This window comes from Dipodomys merriami, unplaced genomic scaffold (genome assembly GCF_024711535.1).
Source record: "Dipodomys merriami isolate MVZ:Mamm:240054 unplaced genomic scaffold, mDipMer1.0.p SCAF_128, whole genome shotgun sequence".
NCBI lineage: Eukaryota > Metazoa > Chordata > Mammalia > Rodentia > Heteromyidae > Dipodomys > Dipodomys merriami.
In genome coordinates, this window is record NW_027202582.1 from 134,688 (window position 1) to 157,458 (window position 22,771).

Consider the following 22,771-nt stretch of genomic DNA (forward strand, 5'->3'; position numbering starts at 1 on the left):
ACTTGAAAAATAATCACGAGAGGATACTCATTCTACCGCCTGGCTACAGAAGAGAAAGAAAGTTGGTTCAGAACCAATCTCCCGTCATGTATCCCGTGAAATGGCACTAATTTTCCTTAAGCAGTCTAGATTTTATACTTTTGCCTCCCACTGGAGGTATTTATTTAGCCCCAATGGCCTTTCAGGAAATTCTGAATCAAGTTGGAAGCCTGGGAAGATTCCAGATGCTTCAGTTGGCTTTCCTTATAATATGTAATATCTTGGCTTCAACTCATGTTGCCTTGGAGAACTTCACAGCAGCCGTGCCTGAGCACCGCTGCTGGGTGCGCATCCTCGACAATGGCACGCTCTCTGACAATGGCACTGGGCTCCTCAGCCAGGAGGACCTCCTGAGAATCTCCATCCCACTCGACTCCAACCTCAGGCCAGAGAAGTGCCGGCGCTTTGTCCATCCCCAATGGCAGCTCCTCCACCCGAACAGCACCTTCTGGAACCTGAGTGAGGCAGAAACAGAGCCCTGTGTGGATGGCTGGGTATATGACAGCAACTCCTTCGTCTCCACCATCGTGACCAAGGTAGGAAGCTTCATTTTCAGTTTAGGAGTTCAGGATTTGGGTGTTTAGAAATAACACAAATCCTTCCCACACTTTAAGGTGATTCTTCCTTCTTTTAGTCAATATTGACTGTATCTTTATTAAGTATAAGACACATATACAATGAGTCTAATGAATTTGACAGTAGATAGTAAATAGACACTATTAATACTGTGCATGAGCAACTCATGTGTTTCATTATGAGTGTTAGACTCAGCCCATGTTACACAAATGTGTTTATACATTAGCAACTTCCTGGAGATTGAGCAAATCTATATGCTCACAATGTTCTTTTAGGAGAATCATCTAGAGGATCTAATGTGATAGTCAGGATTCAGAAAATGCTTTAAGGTCTCCCAGTGAAGTCAACATGGATTAAAGGGGATCAATTCCATAGTAAACCTATTCATTTAAAGGAAGTTTGCTGGAGACAGTTAAGTTTTAACCTAAATGAGAAAAGTCTTGTTAGGTTGAAAAAGCAAACATGTAGGTCATGTTAGGCAGATTTGCTCAGATTACACTGAAAGACTATAAGCTCTGTTGTGCTCATTTCCTTCTCTTTCAGTGGGACCTGGTGTGTGAATTTCAGTTACTAACTTCAATAAGTAAATTCATATTGACACTTGGGATTTTGTTGGGAAATACACTATGTGGCCATTTAACAGACAGGTGAGTTTCTGGTTCACAGTACTCTCTGTTAGAGGACATGAAGATCTTACATGGAAGCTGGGCACTGATGGTTCATGCCTGTAATCCTAGCTACTCAGGAGCATGAGATATGAGGATGACAATTCAAAGAGAGTCCAGGCAGGAATGTCTGTGAGATTTATCTTCAATAAACTACTTAGAAAAAGCCAGAAGTGGTGCTGTGGCTCAAGTAGTAGTGTGCTAACTTCAGAAAAGAAGCTCAGAGACAGTGCCCAGGCCCTCAGTTCATGAATAAGCCAAAAAAAGAAAATCTTAAATGCACACATTGGTAAAGCTTCAACTGAGAGTAAATTTGTCTGCCAGAAGTTCTTATGTTAAAAAAAATCAGCCTGCCAAAAAATGTCTTTGAACATTCAAAGAAACACGTGTCAAAAGTTTAGATGAACATGATCAGAAGGACAAAAGGCTTTAGTGCCCACAATGACAAGGAGTAGTCTGCAGAATAAGGCTGGTAAAGTCACAGGCAATATAGAATGCTATATCTTTGCACAATAGGAAGCACACACACACAGACAAACACCAACAGAGAAAACTATGTGAAAGACAGAGGATCCACATGCCCAAATATGTATCATATTAACCAAGTGTTTTCAAAAACAACCAGATCACAATGTATAAAGAAGAAAAACAGTCCACTCAAAGAAAACTATGCCCAAGGTCTCTGAAGAATTACAGACATCCAAATTCTTAGAGAAACACTTCCAAACAAGTATTTTAAGCATATTCAAAAATATAAGTGAGAAGATGTATGAAGACATAAAGACATAACAATGTATGAAAAGTAGTAATATCAATACTAAGGGAAGAATTGTAGAGAGGCATGTACTAGAATCTGAGATCAAAACTTGAAATGAATCGATTAAAATTGTCACTAGAGAGATTCAGTGGAAGCTGAGACCCAGTTTAAGAATCCATGCATAGACATGAAAAAACAAAGCAGTAGAAATGATCAAGCAGTTAATGTCGGGTGCTGGTGTCTCATACCTGTAATCCTAGCTACTCAGGGGGCTGAAATCTGAGGATCATGGTTCAAAGCCAGCCTGGGCAGGAAAGTCCATGAGACTTATCTTCCGTAAACTACTCAGAAAAAGCCAAAGTGGTATTGTGTGGTTCAAGTGGTAGAGCACTAGCCTTGAGAAAAAGGATCTCAGGGACAGTGTACAGGCCCTGATTTCAAGACCCAGGACTGACCAAAAAAATGGAACAGAAAAGAAGGCTAATCCACGAAAGAAGGTTAAAGGTGGCTAGCACACAAAGGACTCATGTATAGCATGAGGCTGACCTACATATATGTTATGATAGTCTCAGAAGAAGAGAGAAATGGATAGAGATTTGAAGAAAATGCGCCCTACCAGTGGGAAACCACATATAAATCCAAAGAGGCTCAATAAAATCTAAGTCAGTAATGTCTATATCCTACACTGAGATATATCATAAGCAAAAAAATATTAGAAATTAAACGTAGAATCTTGAATGAGGAAAAATGCTTATATAATAAATTGTTGGCTGAATTTCCTTATCACCTAACATAGCATTCCATCATCCTCCTGTCAAGAAGGGGTTCTTCTAGTGTTTTCCCTATGCTGTTCTAAACTAATGTGTAGTTTCTCAAGTATAGCTTGCTTTCTTGCTTGCCTTTTTATGACACTACTGGGATTTGCGTTCAGGGCCTGAATGCTATCCCTGAGAATTATTTTTGCTCAAGGGTTAGTGCTCTACTCTTGAGTCACACCTCCCCTTCTGGCTTTTTAAAGTTCAGTGGAGATAGGCTCATGGACCCTCCTGGCTGGATAGGCTTTGAACTGTGATTCTCAGATCTCAGCCTCTTGAGCAGCCATAAGTATGGGTATAAGTCATCGACATGCGAATCTATACATATTTGCATTTTGACTGAAACTGTTTTGTGACTTCCTATAAGTCTATGAAAGTCAGAACTCCATGTTCCTTTCTTTTTTCTACAGACTTTCCCTGTTATATTTCTTCATTCCTCATCTTGTTTAGTGTTTTCCTCTGCAGATTTTCTGAGCATTCTTTGCTCTGCACTGAGACTTTCTTCCTTCCTGTTCTTGAAAGTGGCATGTTGTTCACGACCAAGAAATCCAAATTCAGCAGAGGATGATTCTGATGCCACTCATGAGAAAAATTCCCATGTGTTGTTTCCCCAGTGTTCCCATTGCTTTGGTCAAGAAATGTACAGTCCTAGAGTTCCACATCTGATTTTGATACTTTATTGTGTAGACAATATGATAGGCTAAGTCCATGTATTTAAGTACCTGTATTAAATGGATTAGAAGTTCCAGTATTATAACTTATCTCCGATGGTGTAAATACGTAGTTAAACTACTGTTTACCAATGGGAGAAGCGTCTTTGGTATACACAGGTCAGGTTTACGTATATGAAGATCTGTATGGGTTTTTTTTCCAACTTCGTTCAGCCTCCTCTATTTTACCTCTATTTGTTCTGTTTCTGAAGTCACACAAAGAAATGAATGAGGAGAGTACAATTCAGATTTGAGCAAGAATAAAAACAAATTTCTTGAGTCTCTCATCCCAGGATCCCTTAAGAAACAGGAAGAAACCTCAAACCTGTGTATAGAGCCTCACTTTGGAAAAGCTCTGGGAATGGATCAGGCATCAGCCATTCCTAAGGGTTTTAACACTCATCAGAATCCTCTCCCTCTGTGGTCTACATGACCTCAAGCTCTAAGTGCCACAGAACCACACTCCCCTACACCTAGGCGACCACACCTTTCTACTGTCTCCATCCCCTATGGTCCTATGGAACCAGGCCCTCTATGTCTTAAGAGACTCTTCCCCTTCTCCTTCCCACAGAGCCACGCCCCTATGTCTTACAAGGCTTCTTCCCTCTACATCCTACATGACTACTCCCTTTCACCTTCTATGGATCTCCCACCCCCTACATCCTCACTAGACTCCCTGCTTGAGCATCTGGTTCCATTGGGGTGTCACCGGTCAAGCTCCAGCCAGGACAGTCTCTTGAGATGTCTCCTTCTCTCTTTAGATATTCTACTCAAGCCAAAATGTCTTATAGGGTAGAAAATTGGTCTTAATGGCCCAGTGTTTTGGCTTGTGCCTTCTAGAATGGAACACAGGCTGGATCCCAGGTACCACACCCCCTCTAGGTTCCCTCTCAAAGGCTAGCAATTTGGGGTTGGAAACCAGATCTAAAATCAAAAGAAAAGTATCTGCTTAGAAATTTAGTCTCAGTATCAACTGGACAATATCATAGCAAACACACAAACAAACAAAAACCTAAACTGCTTAGAAACTTGGCCTAAGTACCAATTTAATGAATGCAATCACTGACCCAATAGGTGCCAGGGACTCATGCCTGTAATGCTAGCTACTGAGGAGGCTGTGATCTGAGGATCATGATTCAAATCTAGCCCAGGCAGGAAAGGCCAGGAGACACTTATCTCTAGTAAACTACTCAGAAAAATCCAAGTGGCACTGTGCCTCAAAGTGGTAGAATACTAGCCTTGAGCAAAAGAAGCTCAAGGACAGCTCAAAGGCCCTGAGTTAAAGCCCCAAGGCCAGCAAAAAAAAAAAAAAAGGGTATAAACAGTGCCAGCTGAAGGATGTGTCAAATACAATTAGCCAGGTCTCCCAGGATTATCTCTCCTAAGCCAGCATAACACAACAAAGAGCCATCCCCATGGCTTGGAGAATTGTGGTTCATAGCTAGGCAGGCAAGAAGGTCCATGACACACATCTCCAATTAACCAACAAAAAGTCAGATGTGATTCAAGTAGCTTAGCATTAGCCTTGAACAACAACAAAGCCATTGCTGTTGGTTATTTCTGATTATTTGTAGTTTTAAGAAACTTTGTGTTTCTTTGTGCAACAGCTGTTCCAGTTCCCACCATCTAAGCTTTGTCTTTTCCTCAGGTTTGGAAGGAGGCTAATTATGATCATCTGTGTGCTGAATTTGGCCATTGCTGACACATGCGCAGCCTTTGCTCCCACCTTCCTCCTTTACTCTGTCCTGCGCTTTCTGGCTGGTATATCCATCATAGTCATCCTAACAAACAGTACAGTGCTCAGTAAGTATGTCTTCCCACCATGTGCATTTTCCTCACCTTGAATGTGAACTTAATACTCTAGTTTGGTTTGAAATGAAAATTCACTGGTGCTGTCTTTCAGGTGTAGAATGGACAGGACACAAATTCCAAGCCATGACGGTGCTCTTGTTATTATGTTCAGCTGGCTTAGGACAAGTATTGTTGGGAGGCCTGGCTTATTTTGTTCGAAATTGGCAGATCCTTCAGCTTGCGCTGTCTATACCTGTCTTCTTCTTACTTCCATTCACAAGGTATGAGCTTTCTTTTAGAAGAGATCTTGAATGAAGGACACAAGAAATTCATTTGGATCCTTGATCAACTTCTGATATTGTGCTCTCCTTACTCATAGCAATGTCTGACTTGAGCAACGGGACAAAAAGAATTGTTAGGTAAAATTGAGGAAATTGAATTATGTTTGAAGTTACTATGTCAGCAAATTGCAACAGATGCAGTCATACTAAAAATTATTTATGAGATGAAATTCTTGTTTAAAAGAGGGTTCTAGGACTAAGATTGAGGCTTAGTGGTAGAGTGCTTGACTAGCATTTATCAGGCCCTGGGTTCAATTCTTCAATAACACATAATCAGAAAAATTAAAAAAATAAATACAGGAGGTTTCTGTACTAGATAAAATATATCTCACAATATTCAAATTAGAGATTAAAACATTTTAGTGTAAGCACATACAAAATTCAGTATCGTTATAAAAAATAGTATAGTCTATTTGAATTTCAAATGTGAATGTGTTTACTCTAATTACTAGAATAAGCATTTCTATGACCCAAAAGTGGCTATGAATCATCTCCTGAATGTTACAGATCTTCTTGGCTGTCCTTGCCAGTAGACTTAATTGGTAAGATGGTAATAAAACTTTTGCAAATGTATTTTCCTTCATGGGGAAAATATTTGAAGATGGTATTTCTTTGTCTATGGTTTGCATTTGTATGTGTGGTTTGGGGAAAAAAAACACAATGGTTATTGTCTTTGGAGGTGATATTAGGTGACAGAATTGAGACGCAAATGTCCCTCTAGTGCTGTTCAATTATGGAGCAATATGGATTCCTCAGTTGAAAACCATAGGCAGAATGGACAACTTACATCCTTTGTTTTTGGATCCTCTTCCTTTCCTCTCTTTAAAAAGACTTGAGAGAGTTAAAAAGGGCTATAATTCAGGACAGAAAGCCTGTTGAGTTAGGAGTGATCCTCAGCAGTAACTGTAGATTTCATTAATACTGTGAGCAAAATCCAGAGAAACAGCATGTGTCCTTTAGCAAACTCATCCATTGTGACATTTGTCCTCCACAAATCTTTGTAATTCTGTGCCCTCATTAAACTAAGGCCGGTTTATCTTGCTGGTGTTCCAAAAGTTACCACAGCCATGAGGATCAGAACTGGCTCCCATCTGAATGAGACATTTAGTAAAAATTAATAATAATTAATTGGGGTATCTGTATTTCAGGGAAATATGAGTGTCCCTCATACACCAGCTCTGTGAGCTGGGTAGTCAATTTTCACAGAACTCACCATAGAGTCAGCATGACTCCAGGCCTACATTCAAGGAAGCCCAGAGTATCATGTGCAGAGGTCATTTCCTGTTTCCCGAGGTATGATGCCACATGACGCATGATGCTAGTTCTTGGTCCACCTGAATAAATGGAAGGGATGAGAATGAAGGAGAAAGGAATCTGAAGGTTGAAGGGGGAGTGAAAGTGAGCGTGTGAGAGTTGACTACATTTCCATCATCGTCTTTGGTCAGGTGTCTGGCAGAGTCTGCTCGGTGGCTGATTAGCACCAACAAACCCCAGGAAGCCTTAAAGGAGCTGTGGAGAGCTGCGCGCATAAATGGAATGAAGAATTATAGAGACAAGCTAACTGTGGAGGTGAGTGAGATGGCTGTTGGTTATAAGACACAGGGAAGACATAGCCCAACATGTGTACTCCTTAGTGACAAAGATGAACTGTGCTAAAAGCGTTGGACATGTATATTCTTTTTCCTTTCTTTTTTTTTTGTCTTTTCTTTTTTGGTACTGGGGATCGAACCCAGGACGTTGCACTTGCTAGGCAAGCGCTTTGCCACTGAGCTACATCCCAGCCCCAACATGTATATTCTTATTTGAAAGAAGTTAAAAGCACTCTGACTCTTGATTCCTTTCTCCTGAATGTAATTTATGAAACACCCACCACAGAATTTTATTGTTACATTTATTTAATTCAGTTAAGATGTTTCGAGTTAAATGCAGTTGTATATGGGATGCTTCCTTGAGCTATTTTCCTACCTGCCCCTGATGTCCTCTGAACAACTTCACCCTCCAACATAATTCAATGTTTAATTGAAAGATAACCTTGTTTGTTTTTTAAGTATTACAATGTAATAATATATATGTAAACATTTAGCCTTTGTATTCTGAATAAATATACATGTATTGATTATGGAATCATTCAAAGCTGCTAATTGGCCCCCAGCTAATTGACCAGCAGTGCTGCTGTGTCTCAAAGTGGTAGAACACTAGCTTTGAGGGAAAATGCTCAGGGGCAGTGTATCTTATTTTTTGAAAAAAGCCACAGAGAATCTTTGAGAACAGAATGGGAAAGAGGTCTTGGCAGAATGGGGGAGCAGAAGGAGGAAACAGAAGAAAAAGAACAACAGTTATTTAAAACTGGGCTAAATAAACAGTAATATGGACAGAGGTCCTGAAATCTGCATAGCAAACACACACTTAGAAAATTCTCTCATCTCGGGGCTGGGAAGATGGCTCAGTGGTAGAGCACTTGCCTTTCATGCCTGAGTCCCTGGGTTCGATTCCTCAGCACCACATAAGTAAAATGAAAAAAAAAAAGACAATCGGACCCCCAAAAAAGAAAATTCTCTCATCTCCCAGGCATTTGGTTACAACCCAACGGCAGAGAGCCATTGTCTAAGACCTTGTGTGGACATCTCAACCCCCCCCCATCATTTGGTCTGAGAGAACACAGCAAGGATTGTGGGGGGGGGGCTGTTGTTTATTTGTGTGCTGACTGGGAAATCTAACATAGCTGCACAGGAAAGCCAGAGAGGCGGGGAGCTCTGCGGGATTGGAAGCTAGTCAAAGTTGTACTGGGTGGTACAAATTGCTTCCCATCTGGGCAGTGGGCTGGGAGGAGGACACACTGCAGGCTAGAGCTCATCCCATGGGGCATTCTGCATCTCTGGTGTACAGCTCAGTTTCCCTATAACCACACACTCTGGTTGGTAGAAAATACAGGAAGCTGAAGTAGCACACATACTGACCTCACCAAGCAAAGAAATAACAGTTGGGCCAGGAGCTGGTGGCTGATGCCTGTAATCCTAGCTACTCAGGAAGCTGAGGTCTGAGGATCAGGGCTCAAAGCTAGACCGGACAGGAAAATCTGTGAGACTCTTATCTCTAATAAATCCCCAGAAACCCAGAAGTGGTATAGTGGTTTAAGTGGTAGAGCATTAGCCTTGAGCTGAAGAGCTGAGGGACAGCACCCAGGCCCAGAATTCAAGCCCCATATCTGACAAAAGGGGAGGAAGAAAGGAAGGAAGGCAGGGAGGGAGGGACGGAGGGAGGGAGGAAGAAAGGAAGGAAGGAAGGAAGGAAGGAAGGAAGAAAGGAAGGAAGGACGAACAGTTGGTACTAATGAAGACATTGCTCTGTGGCTCATGAGATTGGCATCCTTAGGGGCCTGGAAGTCTAATGAATTCTTCATCAAATTTTTCCTTTCTGTTTCTTCCTCCTTTTTCTTGATCGCTTTGTTATTTTATGTGTAAGCTGGTCCTGGGCTTGAACTCAGGGCCTGAGTACTGTTTCCTGAGCTTTCTGCTAACACTTTATCACTTGAGCCACAGCTCCACTTCTGGCTCCTATTTTTTTTCTTTTTTCCTTTTTTTTGTGTGTGTGTGGTTAAGTGGAGATGATGGTCTCACAGACTTTCCTAACCTTGACCCTCTGATTTTTGTTTCCTGAATAGGATTATCGTCACAGGCCAATGGTGTGTGGATTAATATATGTGTGTTCCAAATTTTTAAACATAGATACATATTATATGTTAATATAGAGAGATCTATATCCCCTCTTCTTCCTTCTTTTTCCTCTCCTTCCTTCATTTTCATTTTTTTTGGGGGGGTTGGGGTGGTTCTGGTCTTGGGGCCTGAACTCTGGCCCTGGGAGCTGTCCCTCAGCTATTCAGCTCAAAGCTAGCACTCTACCTCTTGAGCCACAGTGCCACTTCCTGCTTTTTTCTTATGTGGTGCTGAAGAATCGAACCCAGGGCCTCGAACATGCAAGGCAAACGCTCTACCACTGAGCCCCCTTCCCATCCCTCATTTTTATTTCTTTACATGTTTTTCTTTCTCTATTTCTTATTTTTATTTTACCCTCTTACAACTCTTTATTGTCATAGTTATGCATTGTTTGCTAAGTTTTATTATTCCTTTGTTTTCATTGTCACTTTATTCTTATTGCATTTGTCTCTCTACTTACATTTCCTTCTTCCAAGTACATTTCGCACATCAGTGGCTTTTTTTTTCTCAGTTGTGGGGCTGGAAATCAGGACCTGAATGCTATCCCTGAGTTCTTCTGCTCAAGTTTAGTACTGCACCACTTTAAACCACAGGTACACTTGGTGTTTTCTGATGGTTAATTGGAAATAAATGTCTTACCAACTATCCTTCCAGGGCAGGCTTGATTTTGAGATCTCAGCCTCCTGAGTAGCTACAATGACAGACCTAGGCCAACATCACTTGCTTATCTGTTGCCGTTTTTATTTCTCAGTATTTCTTACACTACTGAGTACTGTAATTCCTCCTAATTTCCTTCCTTTCCTACCCTTATTTGGTATATTTGTAGTCTTAATGTCTTTGCTTTTTTCCCCCTTAATTACTTAACATTGTGTTTCCCTATTGGGTATATCTGTCACTTGTAGTTGTTACAGCAGATAATTCTCTCGCCTCTCACTAGAATTGGGTCCTTTACCACTTGGAGCAAATGAGCAGCTAATGAGCAACATCACCAGTTCAATAGTAAAAAATTATACCTGAAACCTGCTATCACTCCCTGCCCAGTCATTGAAAATATGTCAACTGAAAAACTTAGTGGATATAAAAACTTCCAATCTAATATGGACAAAAATGCACATCACAAAGCAGAAAAAATTAGAAATATGAAAAATTGTCAACATGAAGCCTCCAAAAGTCAACCAACTCACAATAATGCCAGGGAAGTGATAGAATCCAAGACTAAAAGTTCACAAGAATGATTAAAAGAAATGAAATGATCAAAAGAAATGAAAGAGCATCCAAATAAACATCTGAATGAATCAAAAGAGAACATGAATAAATAATTCCTTGAAAGAAGGAAAACAAATCATCTACAAAATGAATGTAATAAAGTAATAATTCTGAAACAGCTTCAAATTTGTCTTATGAAGACAAATAAGAAACCCATTTAAGAGCCTCCATACAAATTGGATCAGAAGAATACAGATTTCCAGGTCTTGTAGATAAGTTCGTACCTTGAGGTCATTGGACAACAATAAAGAAAAACACACAACATACAAGAACTCCATTTAAAGGCCAAACAACAAATCATGAGCATATAACAAGGAGAAGATGTGCAAGTTGAAACCACAGAACACACTTAATAAAACAATTCCAAGACATACCAGTTTTGGGTAGGATGGTTATCAATGGGCAAAGGGCTTTTAGGACACCAAACAGACATGACAAGAAAAGAACTTCCCATATCATAGTATAATTAAAGGTGTTACATAAACAAAACAAGGAAAAAATATTGAGGGCTTCAAGAAAAGAAATGTCGTAGCCAGGCGCCGGTGGCTTACGCCTGTAATCCTAACTACTGAGGAGGCTGAGATCCGAGGATCATAGTTCAAAGCCAGCCCAGGTAGGAAAGTCCATGAGACTCTAGTAAACCAATCTGAAATCCAGAAGTGGCACTGTTGCTCAAGGGGTAGAGCACTCGCCTTGAGCTGAAGAGCTGAGGGACAGCATACAGGTCCAGAGTTGGAGCCCCACAACCAACAAAAAGAAAGAAAGAAAGAAAAAGAAATATCAAGTCATTATATAAATGAAATTCACACTTATGAATGCCTTCAGTAAAAATTCAGGGAAATCAGGAATAACCTGTTGAAGAAGTTCAATGTCTTGGGAAAACAAGAACAGACCAGTTCCAAAATTAGTAGAAATATAGAAAGAATCATGATCAGAGATAAAATTAATTAAATGGAAGCAATAAATATATGAAGGGACAGATGAAACACCGTTTTGGTTCGTTGACAGACGCTTGAGCAAACTGACCACAAAAAAAATGAGAAAACACATTAAAAAATTAGAGACAAAAATGCTGTGGCTCATGCCTCTAATCCTAGCTACTCAGGAGGCTGAGATCTGAGCATCACGGTTCAAAGCCAGCCTGGGCAGGAAAAACCATGAAACTTTTTTATCTCCAATAAACCACCAGAAAACCGGGCTCAAGCAGTAGAGTGCTAGCCTTGAGCTGAAGAGTGGAGGGACAGTGCCCATGCCCAGAGCTCAAGTTCCATGACCAACAACAACAACAAAAAGATCAATTTCTAGATGCATATGGCAGAACCAAAATTAAACTAATGAACCTAAATGGATCAATAATGAGCAAGAATTATCAAAGAGTGAAAAAAAAACTCCCAACAAAATAAAGCCCAAGTGAATAGAGTCACTATTTCATTGTATGCACTCATTAAAAAACTAACATCAATATTCCCGAAACTATTTCATAAAATACAAATTATTACCTTCAAGTTTATTTTACATATTTTATATTGCTCTGATTTAAATAGATAAGGGCATAAAACAAAAGAAATACTACAGGGAAATGTCCATGATGAGTATAGATGAAAACTTGTCAATAAAATTCTTGTAGCTAGGTACCAGTGGCCCATGACTGTCATCCTAGCCAATCAAGAGGCTGAGATCTGAGGGCTGAGGTTCCAAGCCATCCCAGGCAGGAAAGCTGTGAGACTCTTATCTCTAATTAACCACCAAATAGTCAGGGTTCCAATGGTAGAGCCCTAGCCTTGAGCAAACATGCTAAAGGGTAGTACCCCTGAGTTCAAGCCTTAGTACTGGCACACAAAAAAATTCTTGCAAACCAAATTGAGAAACAATTTACAACATGATAAATTGTCATCAAATAGGCTTCATTTCAAAATGTAAGAATGGCTAGATAAGTTTGAATTGATAAATATAATAAAGGGCATAATCAAATGCATTGTAACATAGATATCTCCACTTGGGAAAAAAGCCTCTGACAAAATCTAATATCCTTTTCTGAAAGAATCCCCAAAGAGAGTAGAAATATAGTTTCCCCTTCAATATACTAAAAGCAATGCATGATAGACCTATAATCAATAAAATCAAATCCTCTAAAACCAGGAATGAAATAATCATGACCTCCAGGCATTGGTGGCTCACACTTGTAATCCTAACTAGCTACTCAGGAGGCTAAGATCTGAAGATCCAGGTTCAAAGCCAGCCCAGGCAAGAAAGTCCATGAGACTTCTTTCAAATTAACCACCAGAAAACCAGAAGAGGTGCTATAGCTCAAAATGGTAGAATGCTATCCTTGAGGAAAAAAAGCTCAGACACAGCACTCAGGCCTTGAGTTGAATCACAGGACAGGTAGGTACATGTGCGCGCGCACACACACACACACACACACACACACACACACACACACACACACACACACACACAAAATAAAAAGATGCTGGACATCAATGGCTCATCCCTTTAATCTTAGTTACTCAGGAGACTAAGATCTATGGATTGTGATTCAAACCAGCCCAGTCTATGAGACTTTTTATCTACAAGTAATCATCAAAATGCCACAATTGGAGTTGTAACGTAAGTGGTAGAGCACTAGCTGTGAACAAAGAAGCTCAAGAACAACACCCAGGCTTTTATTTCAAGCTTTAGGACTCTCTCTCTCTCTATGTCTCTGTCTCTCTGTCTCTCTGTCTCTCTCTCTCTGTCTCACACACACACACACACACATAGTAGATTAAAGATGTTAATGTAAACCCATAAATTTGAAACTAATAGAGGAAAACATAAAGAACCTGCTTTAAGATAAATTACAATTCAAATGTAAATTTAGATAATTACAATGCAAACAATGGTCTTTCCTTTTAATTAGTTGAAATCTATCATCTGAAATACTTTAATATCTCAATTTTTAATTGAGTAAACAATACAAAATAACCCCAGCATACCTTGATATGTTATTCTGATATTGGATGTGTTTGAAGGCCGGACTCATATTCTCTGGAGCCAACAGATGGCCCAGGTTTAAGGTGTCCTTGGAGCCCATTCTGAAAATAATAATAATAATAATAATAATAACAGTCGAGGGCTTTCAAGCCCAGATGGGAAGATACCACCATGACTCCTCCCTAATGAATTTAGGCCCAATACTTTGTTGAAGAGGCTGTTGGGCTACAAGCTGGAAGTGTTTGATGGTGGTAGGGTTAGAACTCAGTGCTTCATGCTTCTTTGGCATACTCCCTTCTTCTGTCTACCACTTGGGCTACCCTGCAACCTGGCTTTTTGCGGATTGTCTTCAAGATTCAGTCTCATGGGCTTTTCTTCCTAAGATGCCCAGAAATTATGATCCTGTAAATAAATCTATGACTCCTAAGTAACTAGTATTACTATGCCCAGCTCAAGAAGTCATTCCTGATAGTGTAAAAATCTAATTTAGGATAGTATCTTTTCTTTACAGTGCCTCATCAGATATTCTCTCCATGATTTAACTGTTTTATTTGTAGAGGTGGGATGGCAATGTAGCTAATATTTTGTAGCAAGCATTAACTAATAAGAGCCCTGAGCACTACTGGAAATAGTACTGATATACACTCACATCTGCAATAATACCCCTCAGAAAATTATTCTTTTTTTCCCCAAACTGAAAGATATAAGGATTTCTACAACAGGCAACAGTAGAAAATCAAGTTTATTTTTCACATCCTCGTACTTAACAAGTGTGTATTGAACACTGGACTATAAAGTTTCATTCTTCATATTTTTCTCTAACATACTCTTCTTTTTGTTTTCTTTTCTTTTCTTTTTTGTCAGTCATGGGGCTTGAACTCTGGGCCTGGGCGCTGTCCCTCAGCTCTTCAGCTCAAGGTTAGCACTCTAACTCTTGAGCCTCGTCTAGTCTTCTGGTGGTTTATTGGAGATAAGAGTCTCACAGTGTTTCCTGCCTGGACTGGCTTTAAACTGTGATCCTCAAATTTCAACCTCCTTTTCTCTCCTGATTAGTTTTTCCTCACTGGAGAAGTTCCTTGAGCTTCCTTTACCCTCTGTGTTACCCTTCTTGCCACTTTTATGCCTGACATTTGTGTGTGTGTGTGTGTGTGTGTGTGTGTGTGTGTGTGTGTGTGTGTGTGTGTGTGTGTGTGTGTGTGTGTGTGTGTGTGTGTGTGTGTGTGTGCGTGTGTGTCTGTGTCTGTGTGTGTGTGTCTGTGTGTGTGTGGAAACTGTACTGAATTATTTTTCACTTAAGGGACTTGAACTCAGGCCTTGAGCTCTGTCCTTGGGCTGTTTTACTCAAGGCTAGCTCTCCACTGCTTTAGGCCACCGCTCCACTTCCACTTTTTAAATGGTTAATTGGAGATAAGAGTCTCACAGGGACTTTCCTGCTCTAGCTGTCTTTGATCATGATCTTTAGATCTCAGTTTCCTGAGGAGCTAGGATTACAGATGTGAGCCATTATTTTCCATCTGCCATTTTTTTTTAATTTAATTTAATTTTATTTGTGAACATACTGTACAGAGGAGTTACGATTACATGGGCATGATAATGCGTACATTTCTTACCAAGCATTGCAGCCTCCTCCTTTGTTTACCCTTCCCATCCCTTCCCAACCTCCCCCCTCCCCCCCAATCCCAATCCTTCTCCTTCCCCGCCTTTCCCCCACCCCCCCAATGGACATTGTAAAGCTTGTTTTTGACATGACAACTTGTACTTCTCATTGTTGCAACAGGTTCACCTGTATTCTTAAACAACTGGTTGCCATTTATTTTTTGATGTCTACATTTTCCCACTGCACAGAAAGGCTTTGCATTGAATTTGTCCTTTGTGAGAGCCTGGTGCTCCCTCTAATGCCCACCAGTTTCTGACAACTGAAGAGTTTCTGTTCTTGTGGTTGAAGGTGGTGAGAGCCACCATGAAGGAGGAGCTAGAGGTGGCAAAGAAAAAACCTTCTCTGCGCGACCTGCTCCATGCTCCCGCCCTGCGTAAGCGGATCTGTCTCTTGGCCTTTGTGAGGTAGGCTTCTCACTGTTCTCATTTCCAGAGGTGTGATTTGTATTTCTCCTGTTCAATGGCTCAATGTTTGGGAGTGGTCGATTTAGAGCTAAAAGGCAGGGGCAACATGCCCACAATTGCTATGGCTAGGTATACCCAAAGGTTTTTAGAACACCAATATAAAACTATTTACATTTATCATGATTACATAAACATGATAACATATTATGTTCATGTTTATGTTTATCATATGACATATTATGCTTGTCACCAGAGATTGTCACTAGATTTTGATTCTCAGTTTTTCTGTTGCTTAGTTTCGATTACTGATGGTTAATTTTTCAACAGATAAGTGATTATATACAGATATATAGAGATATAGATATTTTAACAAATATTTATATGTATAAGCTTAAGCCATTCACTTAGAACAATATAAAGTAAAAATATCCATCTGGTCCTCAATACTGCCCTTTGCTCTCCAAAATGGTTAACAACAATGAAGGGCTCTATCAGCATACACCTACTTTATGATGATTTTAAAAAAATACTCACTAGTAGCTGAGCACGAGCAACTCAGTATCCTAACAACTCAGGAGGCTGAGATCACAGTTCAAAGCCAACCTGGGCACGTTCTTATCTCCGATTAGCCAAAAAGCCAGAAGTAGAGCTGTGGCTGAAGTGTCAAAGCTCCAGCTTTCAGAGAGGAAAGAAAAGGAAAACCCAATAATATTGCCCAGTTCCTGAGTTCAAGCTCCCAAACTGGAAAATAATAACAGTACTAATAAGCATTATTATATTTATAAAAATGATAACCACATGCAAGGAAATACTTTGATAAAAAATTATACCTTCATTGGTTTTCAAAAACTGACTATCTGCACTTATGTTGCTGTAATCAATAGTCTGTAAACTTTATATGTTTTACTCTCTGTTCATTACAGATTTGTAATAAACTTGCTCACTTATGGCTTAATACTCAACCTCCAGAACTTGGGAAGTAATACTTTTCTGCTGCAGATTCTCTTTGGTGCCCAGAGCATCCCAGCTAATTGTATAACACTTATTGCACTGAATCACCTGGGCCGTCGAATAAGTCAATTTCTTTTCATGTCCTTTATGGGGACCTTCATTCTGGCTACTGCGTTGGTGCCTCAAGGTAAGGAAAACACACAGAGTAGATAAGAAATATCTAACCAATTTTCTCAAGGGTTCCTAGATGATGTATTTCTGTAATTGTAAAAATAGAGTTCCAACAATTCCCAGCGACCAATCTAGGCATTTAGCTGACATTCTGACATTCAACAGCAGGGAGAGATTTCCTTCATTACAGCTGATATGTATGTAGGTACAGCTGACATTTCTGCCAGCTTTCCTCTAGGCCAGCAATAGACATATTAGGTCTACATCTTGTATTTGGGTCCTACTAAGACCACACTACACTGTCCCTTCCTCTGTCCAGCTCTGTCTTCTTACTTGCTCTTGATTGACAATTCATATTTCCTAAACTCTGTTTATCCACTTATGAATATCATCACAGGGCACTATTTATGTAAATTCAGTTTGCAGAATTATTTCGTGATAAAGTAGATACTACTTGTCTACAAATAAAGAAGAAATACAAGTCACAGTTATGGATCACCTCAGACTACCTTAGAGTCAATTTTACAAAATCAAGTGGACATATGTAATGAGAAAGAAAAGTGCAGGTGGTCACCATGTTTTTCTGAACACATAGAATAGTAGTGTGTTTTGTAAAATCCCAAAACTGATAGGCTCAGATCCTCTTACATGTCAGCCTGGACTTCAGTGTGCTGCTTTGCCTCATTAATGACTCCAATGTCTCATGCTCTCCTTTTGTGAAGAAAACTATGAAATTTCCATCCATTGTTTCTAAAATCTGAAATTCTTACTAAAAGAAGCCTTTACTCAAGATTCTTGACACATAATATAGGTCTAGCTACTCTCCAGGCTTTCCATCCGTGTAGGACTTGCACAGTACTAACCCCGGGTTGTGGGCACATGGGTCATGGCTGTAAACTCCTTGAGGGCCAAGATAGATCCTGCACACACCCTCAGCAGTTTCTCACATGACAGTTCAACATTATGCTTGAAGGGCAGAGGAGACACTGGGCAGAAAAGAGAAAAGTGAACTGTGCTTCAATTCGTCAACCTCTGTCCCTCTTTAGCAAATGTCAGAGATGCAAGGAGACTGAGTACAATCGTTCAGAATCAGTGATCCATCCTAAACCAAACTGTGTAGACAAGGCACATTTCTCACTTGTTATCCACTGCAGGAACTCTGCCTCTGTTTAGTTCCTCTGTGATACACTTTAACGCTGTACACAATTCCAATCAAGGTGTTTGTCATTGTGAGCAGGGAATGCTGATTGTGGCAGCTGGGACTTCCTGACTCTCTCTGGTTCTTCTTCTCCAGAAATGCAAACCCTCCGTCTGGTTCTCTCAACTCTGGGAAGAGGACTTCTATACGCTACCACTACTTGTTCTGTAACCCATGGACAGGAACTAGTCCCCACCGTAATCAGGTACAGAACCTCATCTGTTTGCTGTTAGGATCAGACCTTTCTCAGCACCTTCATTCTTCAAACTAAGTTAAAAAATAAATAAGTAAAAGAACGGGATATTTTGCAAAGGCAAATCATTGCAATGAAAACAATTCCAGCCACAGTTGAGTGAAAGCTTACTTTTGCCGAGGTACTGTGAAATCCACTGAATGTATCGTTCCTCTAGGCCTCTTGCAATCTTGCTGTTGTTTAGATTTTTTTTTTGGTCAGTTGTTGGGCTTGAACTCCAGGCCTGGGCACTGTCCTTGAGCCTCTTTGTGCTCAAGGCTTAGGCTCTACCCTTGAGCCACAGTGCCACTTCCAGTTTTGTGTGGTTAATTGGAGAGAAGAGTCTCATGTGGACTTTTCTGCCCAAGCTGGCCTTGAGTCATGTTCCTAAGTAACTAGGATTAGAGGCATGAGCCATTGCTGCCCTACTCCTTTAATCCTTGGAATCACTTAAAAGTAGATGCCATGAAGAATGGCATTGCTAAATGATACACAGATGTCTATGTATGCTGTGAGGAAATGCTAGCAAAGCAACAGGAATTTCAAAGGCTAGAGTCAGTCCACAATCTCCATATGTCTAAATACACTGCTTCCTCAATCCCATAACATAAGAAATTCACAAAGTGCCACAGTCCACATGAGTATTTCTAACATGTTATTTCTGTATTGTGCTTTGTGCTCTAAGGGCCACAGCTTTAGGAATCATTGGATTTGCTGGTAACCTTGGGTCCTCACTGGCTCCCCTGTTGATGATTCTCGCAGTTTATTCTGCTCCCTTGCCCTGGATCATCTATGGTGCCTTCTCTGTTCTTGGTGGCTTTATAGTCCTCCTCCTTCCTGAAACCAGGAACCAACCACTGCCCGACTTCATCCAAGATGTGGAAAATGAGTGAGTTAAACTTCTGGGTGTTCCTCAGGAAGTCCTGTGCTATGGGTCTGGGAAGAGGAAGGTCAAACACCATTGAGGGCCATGGTTTCCCAAGAGACCTAGAGAGGCTCTTTCTAACCAGTCAGTGCCATTGGTACAGGAAGTATCATATCTATTATGGTTTAGTTTCATCTTATCCATTTATGTGTTTTGTGTTAGGAGGCTTTCTAGATTACACAGAGCGTAACAGCAAGACAAGTACTAAGTAAGGGAAATTTCCTTCTCCCCTATACATCCCAATATGACCCTATCCATTTAGTGTTGGAAGCACACCCCTCCAGTGTCACAAAATGAATAGATAGCCAGAAGATAGAGTTTGTCAAGGCATTTTACTTTTGTGTACAAGGGTGATCTGCCACTCTCCCCAGAGCTAGGCCGGTGCCCTGGGCAGAGTGGCCAGCTCAGTTTGGCCTAACCCAAAGGGTAATGCTGCCCCTTCTCCTTTTTGCTAAGGAGTCAGGCTCACATTTTCTTTACAATCGGTTACCAGGGTGATGGGGTAATAAATACAGGAAGTTAGAGAACACTCTAGGCATCAGTGAAAGAACGCTGCTAGGGAATGGGCAAAGGTATACATTGTTCTCATCACAGCTGGCTGGAAATAGGGTTGGGAATAGGGACACTGCTGATGGGCACAGTTGGAGGAGGCTGGTAAGTCAGCACAGAGTTCCCACGTTAAGGAAGAATGTCTACTCTTCAGCCCCATTGGTAAGGACTCCTACTTTTGACATTGCTGGCTGTTTACAAACAGAAGGAAGTTACAATTGAAATGAACAAGTAAATAATTCCAGAATATATTAGTATATAATGGTGACTGGTTATAAGATGGTGACTGGTTATAAGATGGAGACATTTTAGTGTGATTGCAGAGGTTGCTTTTCTCACACTAAATATGGTACATTCAGCAGATAACAAACATTAGCACCCTATAGAACCTTCTAGACACTGGAACCCCTCATCCTAGCAAGTGGTGATAAGATGCTTGCAGTCAGCATTTCCTGTAGCTTCAGATCTGCTCCATCACTTGGGGCAGATCACAGAAAGCTCTAGAAAACCTCTGGCAAGTGACTATGTAGAGTTGGGGAAAAGTGTAATTGTGTTGTCTGTGCGATTCATTGTGAATGAAGGTATTCACAAAAGAGAAGAAGGGAGTGGTAAATAAAGGGTTTCTTTGTTCTTGTGCTTGAACTCAGGGTCTTGACACTGTCCATGAACTCTTTTGCTCAAGATTTGCACTCTACTACATTGAGCCACAGCACCACTTCCAGTTTTCTGGTAGTTAATTGGAGCTAAGGGTCTCAACAACTTTCCTGCCCAGGCTGGCTTTGAAATGCGATCCTCAGATCTCATCCTCCTGGGTAGGTAGGATTATAGGCATGAACCACCAGCACTCAGCTATAAAGGTTTTAAAAGTGAAGAATGAGGAGGATTTTGACCTTGGTATACATCCCAATTTCCCCACACACCCCACTCCTCTTGGACTATGTGAAAATGTATACAATTTGTAGTAGAAATGACCAGAACTACCTTTGCAAATACTTCCAGAGAGACTGGTTTCGAATATTTAGGCAAGGCATTGATATGGCCAATGCCGAGAAATGAAAGATAAGCTTTTCCTAACGAAGGCATGAGATATGTGTTTTCTTGGTGTCTTTTCATTTACATGTGGCCTTGCTGTTTCTCTTGTATCTTTTCCAGGAGGAAAGGCTCAAGACAAGCAAAGCAGGAAGATACCGTCATCAAAGTAACACAGTTTTAAGCAATTCTGGTAATTGTCCTAGATCTACTGAAAGAGCAAGAAAAAGGAAAAACAAAATCAGTATTCTTCCCACATACTAGTACATTTTTTTTAATGAATCGACATATTAGAAAACATGGATCACATTTAAATGTTTGACACTGAACTACTGTCTATATAATAGCTAGTTTAATCAGAATCAGACAGTTGAAGGAAACTGGAATGTCTTGAAAGGAATCCTGATAGGAAACACTTTTGTAGCTATATATTGTTTTTACAGGTGAGGTGCCGTTAATTCAGCTTTGTGTGGCTGTGACAAAGCACCTGGGAAAGCACACTGAAAAGGGGCAAAGTGTTATTCAGGGCTTTCAGTCCATAGACCCTTGACTCTTCAGGCCCTGTGCAGACATCTCCCCCCACCCCCCTGCATAATCCTCCGCCCAGTGTCTGTGTTACCTAGGTAACTGGAATACTTGGTAGTATCTGACCTCTGAGGTCACATCCTGGGCTGCCGAGGTCATGCCTACTTTTAGAATGTGAGTGAGACCCAGGCCTTGAGTTCTTATCCAAATCCAGAGTTTCTACACCTTTCCCACTCCTGGCCACATCTTCCCCTGCCCCCCAGTCCCCTGGCCTAGATAAGTCCTGGCCCTGTGGTGGCAGGCCCCTTTTCAGCCCTGTGCTTCTCCACCATGCATATGGGGCAGGCAATTTGGAATAAGTAACTTCTCTTCCTGCCTGGATTCCACAGTGGTGGCATCATTCATTGGGGGCCTACTTTATTTTACCTTACAGTTATACTGCTTCAGAGCTTTGGGGAGGTTGTACCTCATAACAGAAGGGTGTCCTGGAGAAAACCTGTTGAAATCATTGTGGGCAGGAAGGCTAGAAGTAGAAGGGCCGGGAAAGGGAAAGAGAGAGTTGGAGAGAAATAAAAAGAAAGAGAGATTGCAAGGAAAAGAGAAAGGGGAGATACAAAGAAAGAAAGAAGGAAGGAAGGAAAGAAAGAAAGAAAGAAAGAAAGAAAGAAAGAAAGAAAGAAAGAAAGAAAGAAAGAAAGAAAGAAAGAAAGAAAGAGGAGGGAGAGATAGGCAGGGAGACCGCAAAGGAAAGAAGGAAGGGAGGGTGGGGAGAGGCAGTGAGAGTTGGAGGGAAGTAAAAAGAAGGGGAGATTAAAAGGCAGAGAGAAGGGATATACAAAGAAAGAATAAAGAGAGAGAGATAGAGAAAAAGGAAGGGAGAAAGACAGTGCAAAGGATGGAAGGGAGGGAAAGAAATGAAAGAAAAGGAAGGAAGGTAAATATGTGGATGTACAAAAATGTAAACCTCCTTTTATAATTAATATAAAGAAATGCAAAATTAAAAAGTTTTCATGTCTATGTTCATCAGAAGTGTTGATCTTTTTGTGTTGTGTTCTTAAACAGTTTTGCTATCAGAATAATCAGTCGCATAATGGGCCCGTAGCTTATCCCCTTCCTTTTTTATGAAAGGGACATATCTATTAGCTCTTTAGAAGCTATTATAAATCTGCAGTGAACCTGCCTAAAAAATTACTATTGGTTCCTGTTAAGAATGAAATTGACGGCCAGGTGCTGGTGGCTCACGCCTGTAATCCTAGATACTCAGGAGGCTGAGATGTGAGGATCGTGGTTCAAAGCCAGCCCGGGCAGGAGAGACTAGGAGACTCCTATCTCCAATATACCATCAGAAAACCGGAAGTGACGCTGTAGCTCAAGTGGTAGAGCGCTCGCCTTGAGCTGAAGAGCTGAGGGACAGCCCCCAGGCCCAGAGTTCAAGCCCCATGACCGACAAAAAAAAAAAAAAAAGAATGAAATTGAAACAT

General features: G+C 40.7%; 1 protein-coding gene across 1 annotated transcript; it reads left to right on the top strand.

The window, feature by feature from the left end:
- The first annotated feature begins 36 nt into the window (after window positions 1-36).
- LOC138824227 (organic anion transporter 7-like) lies at window positions 37-22,313 on the top strand. Its single transcript, XM_070017902.1, has 10 exons — window positions 37-575; window positions 1,159-1,262; window positions 5,211-5,365; window positions 5,466-5,634; window positions 7,140-7,263; window positions 15,595-15,710; window positions 16,634-16,848; window positions 18,127-18,235; window positions 18,948-19,151; window positions 20,889-22,313. The coding sequence occupies exons 1-10, from the start codon at window positions 174-176 to the stop codon at window positions 20,947-20,949; spliced, it is 1,659 nt and encodes a 552-aa protein (XP_069874003.1). The 5' UTR covers window positions 37-173; the 3' UTR covers window positions 20,950-22,313.
- Window positions 22,314-22,771: the final 458 nt, after the last annotated feature.

What these genes read in the sequence shown, in the direction of transcription:
- LOC138824227 (XM_070017902.1), top strand. Translation starts at nt 174, where the DNA reads ATGGCCTTTCAGGAAATTCTGAATCAAGTTGGAAGCCTGGGAAGATTC. An exon ending in TGTGGCCATTTAACAGACAG is followed by an intron (nt 1,263 to 5,210) that starts GTGAGTTTCTGG and finishes TCTTTTCCTCAG; the next exon opens with GTTTGGAAGGAGGCTAATTA. An exon ending in TGTCTCTTGGCCTTTGTGAG is followed by an intron (nt 15,711 to 16,633) that starts GTAGGCTTCTCA and finishes TGTTCATTACAG; the next exon opens with ATTTGTAATAAACTTGCTCA.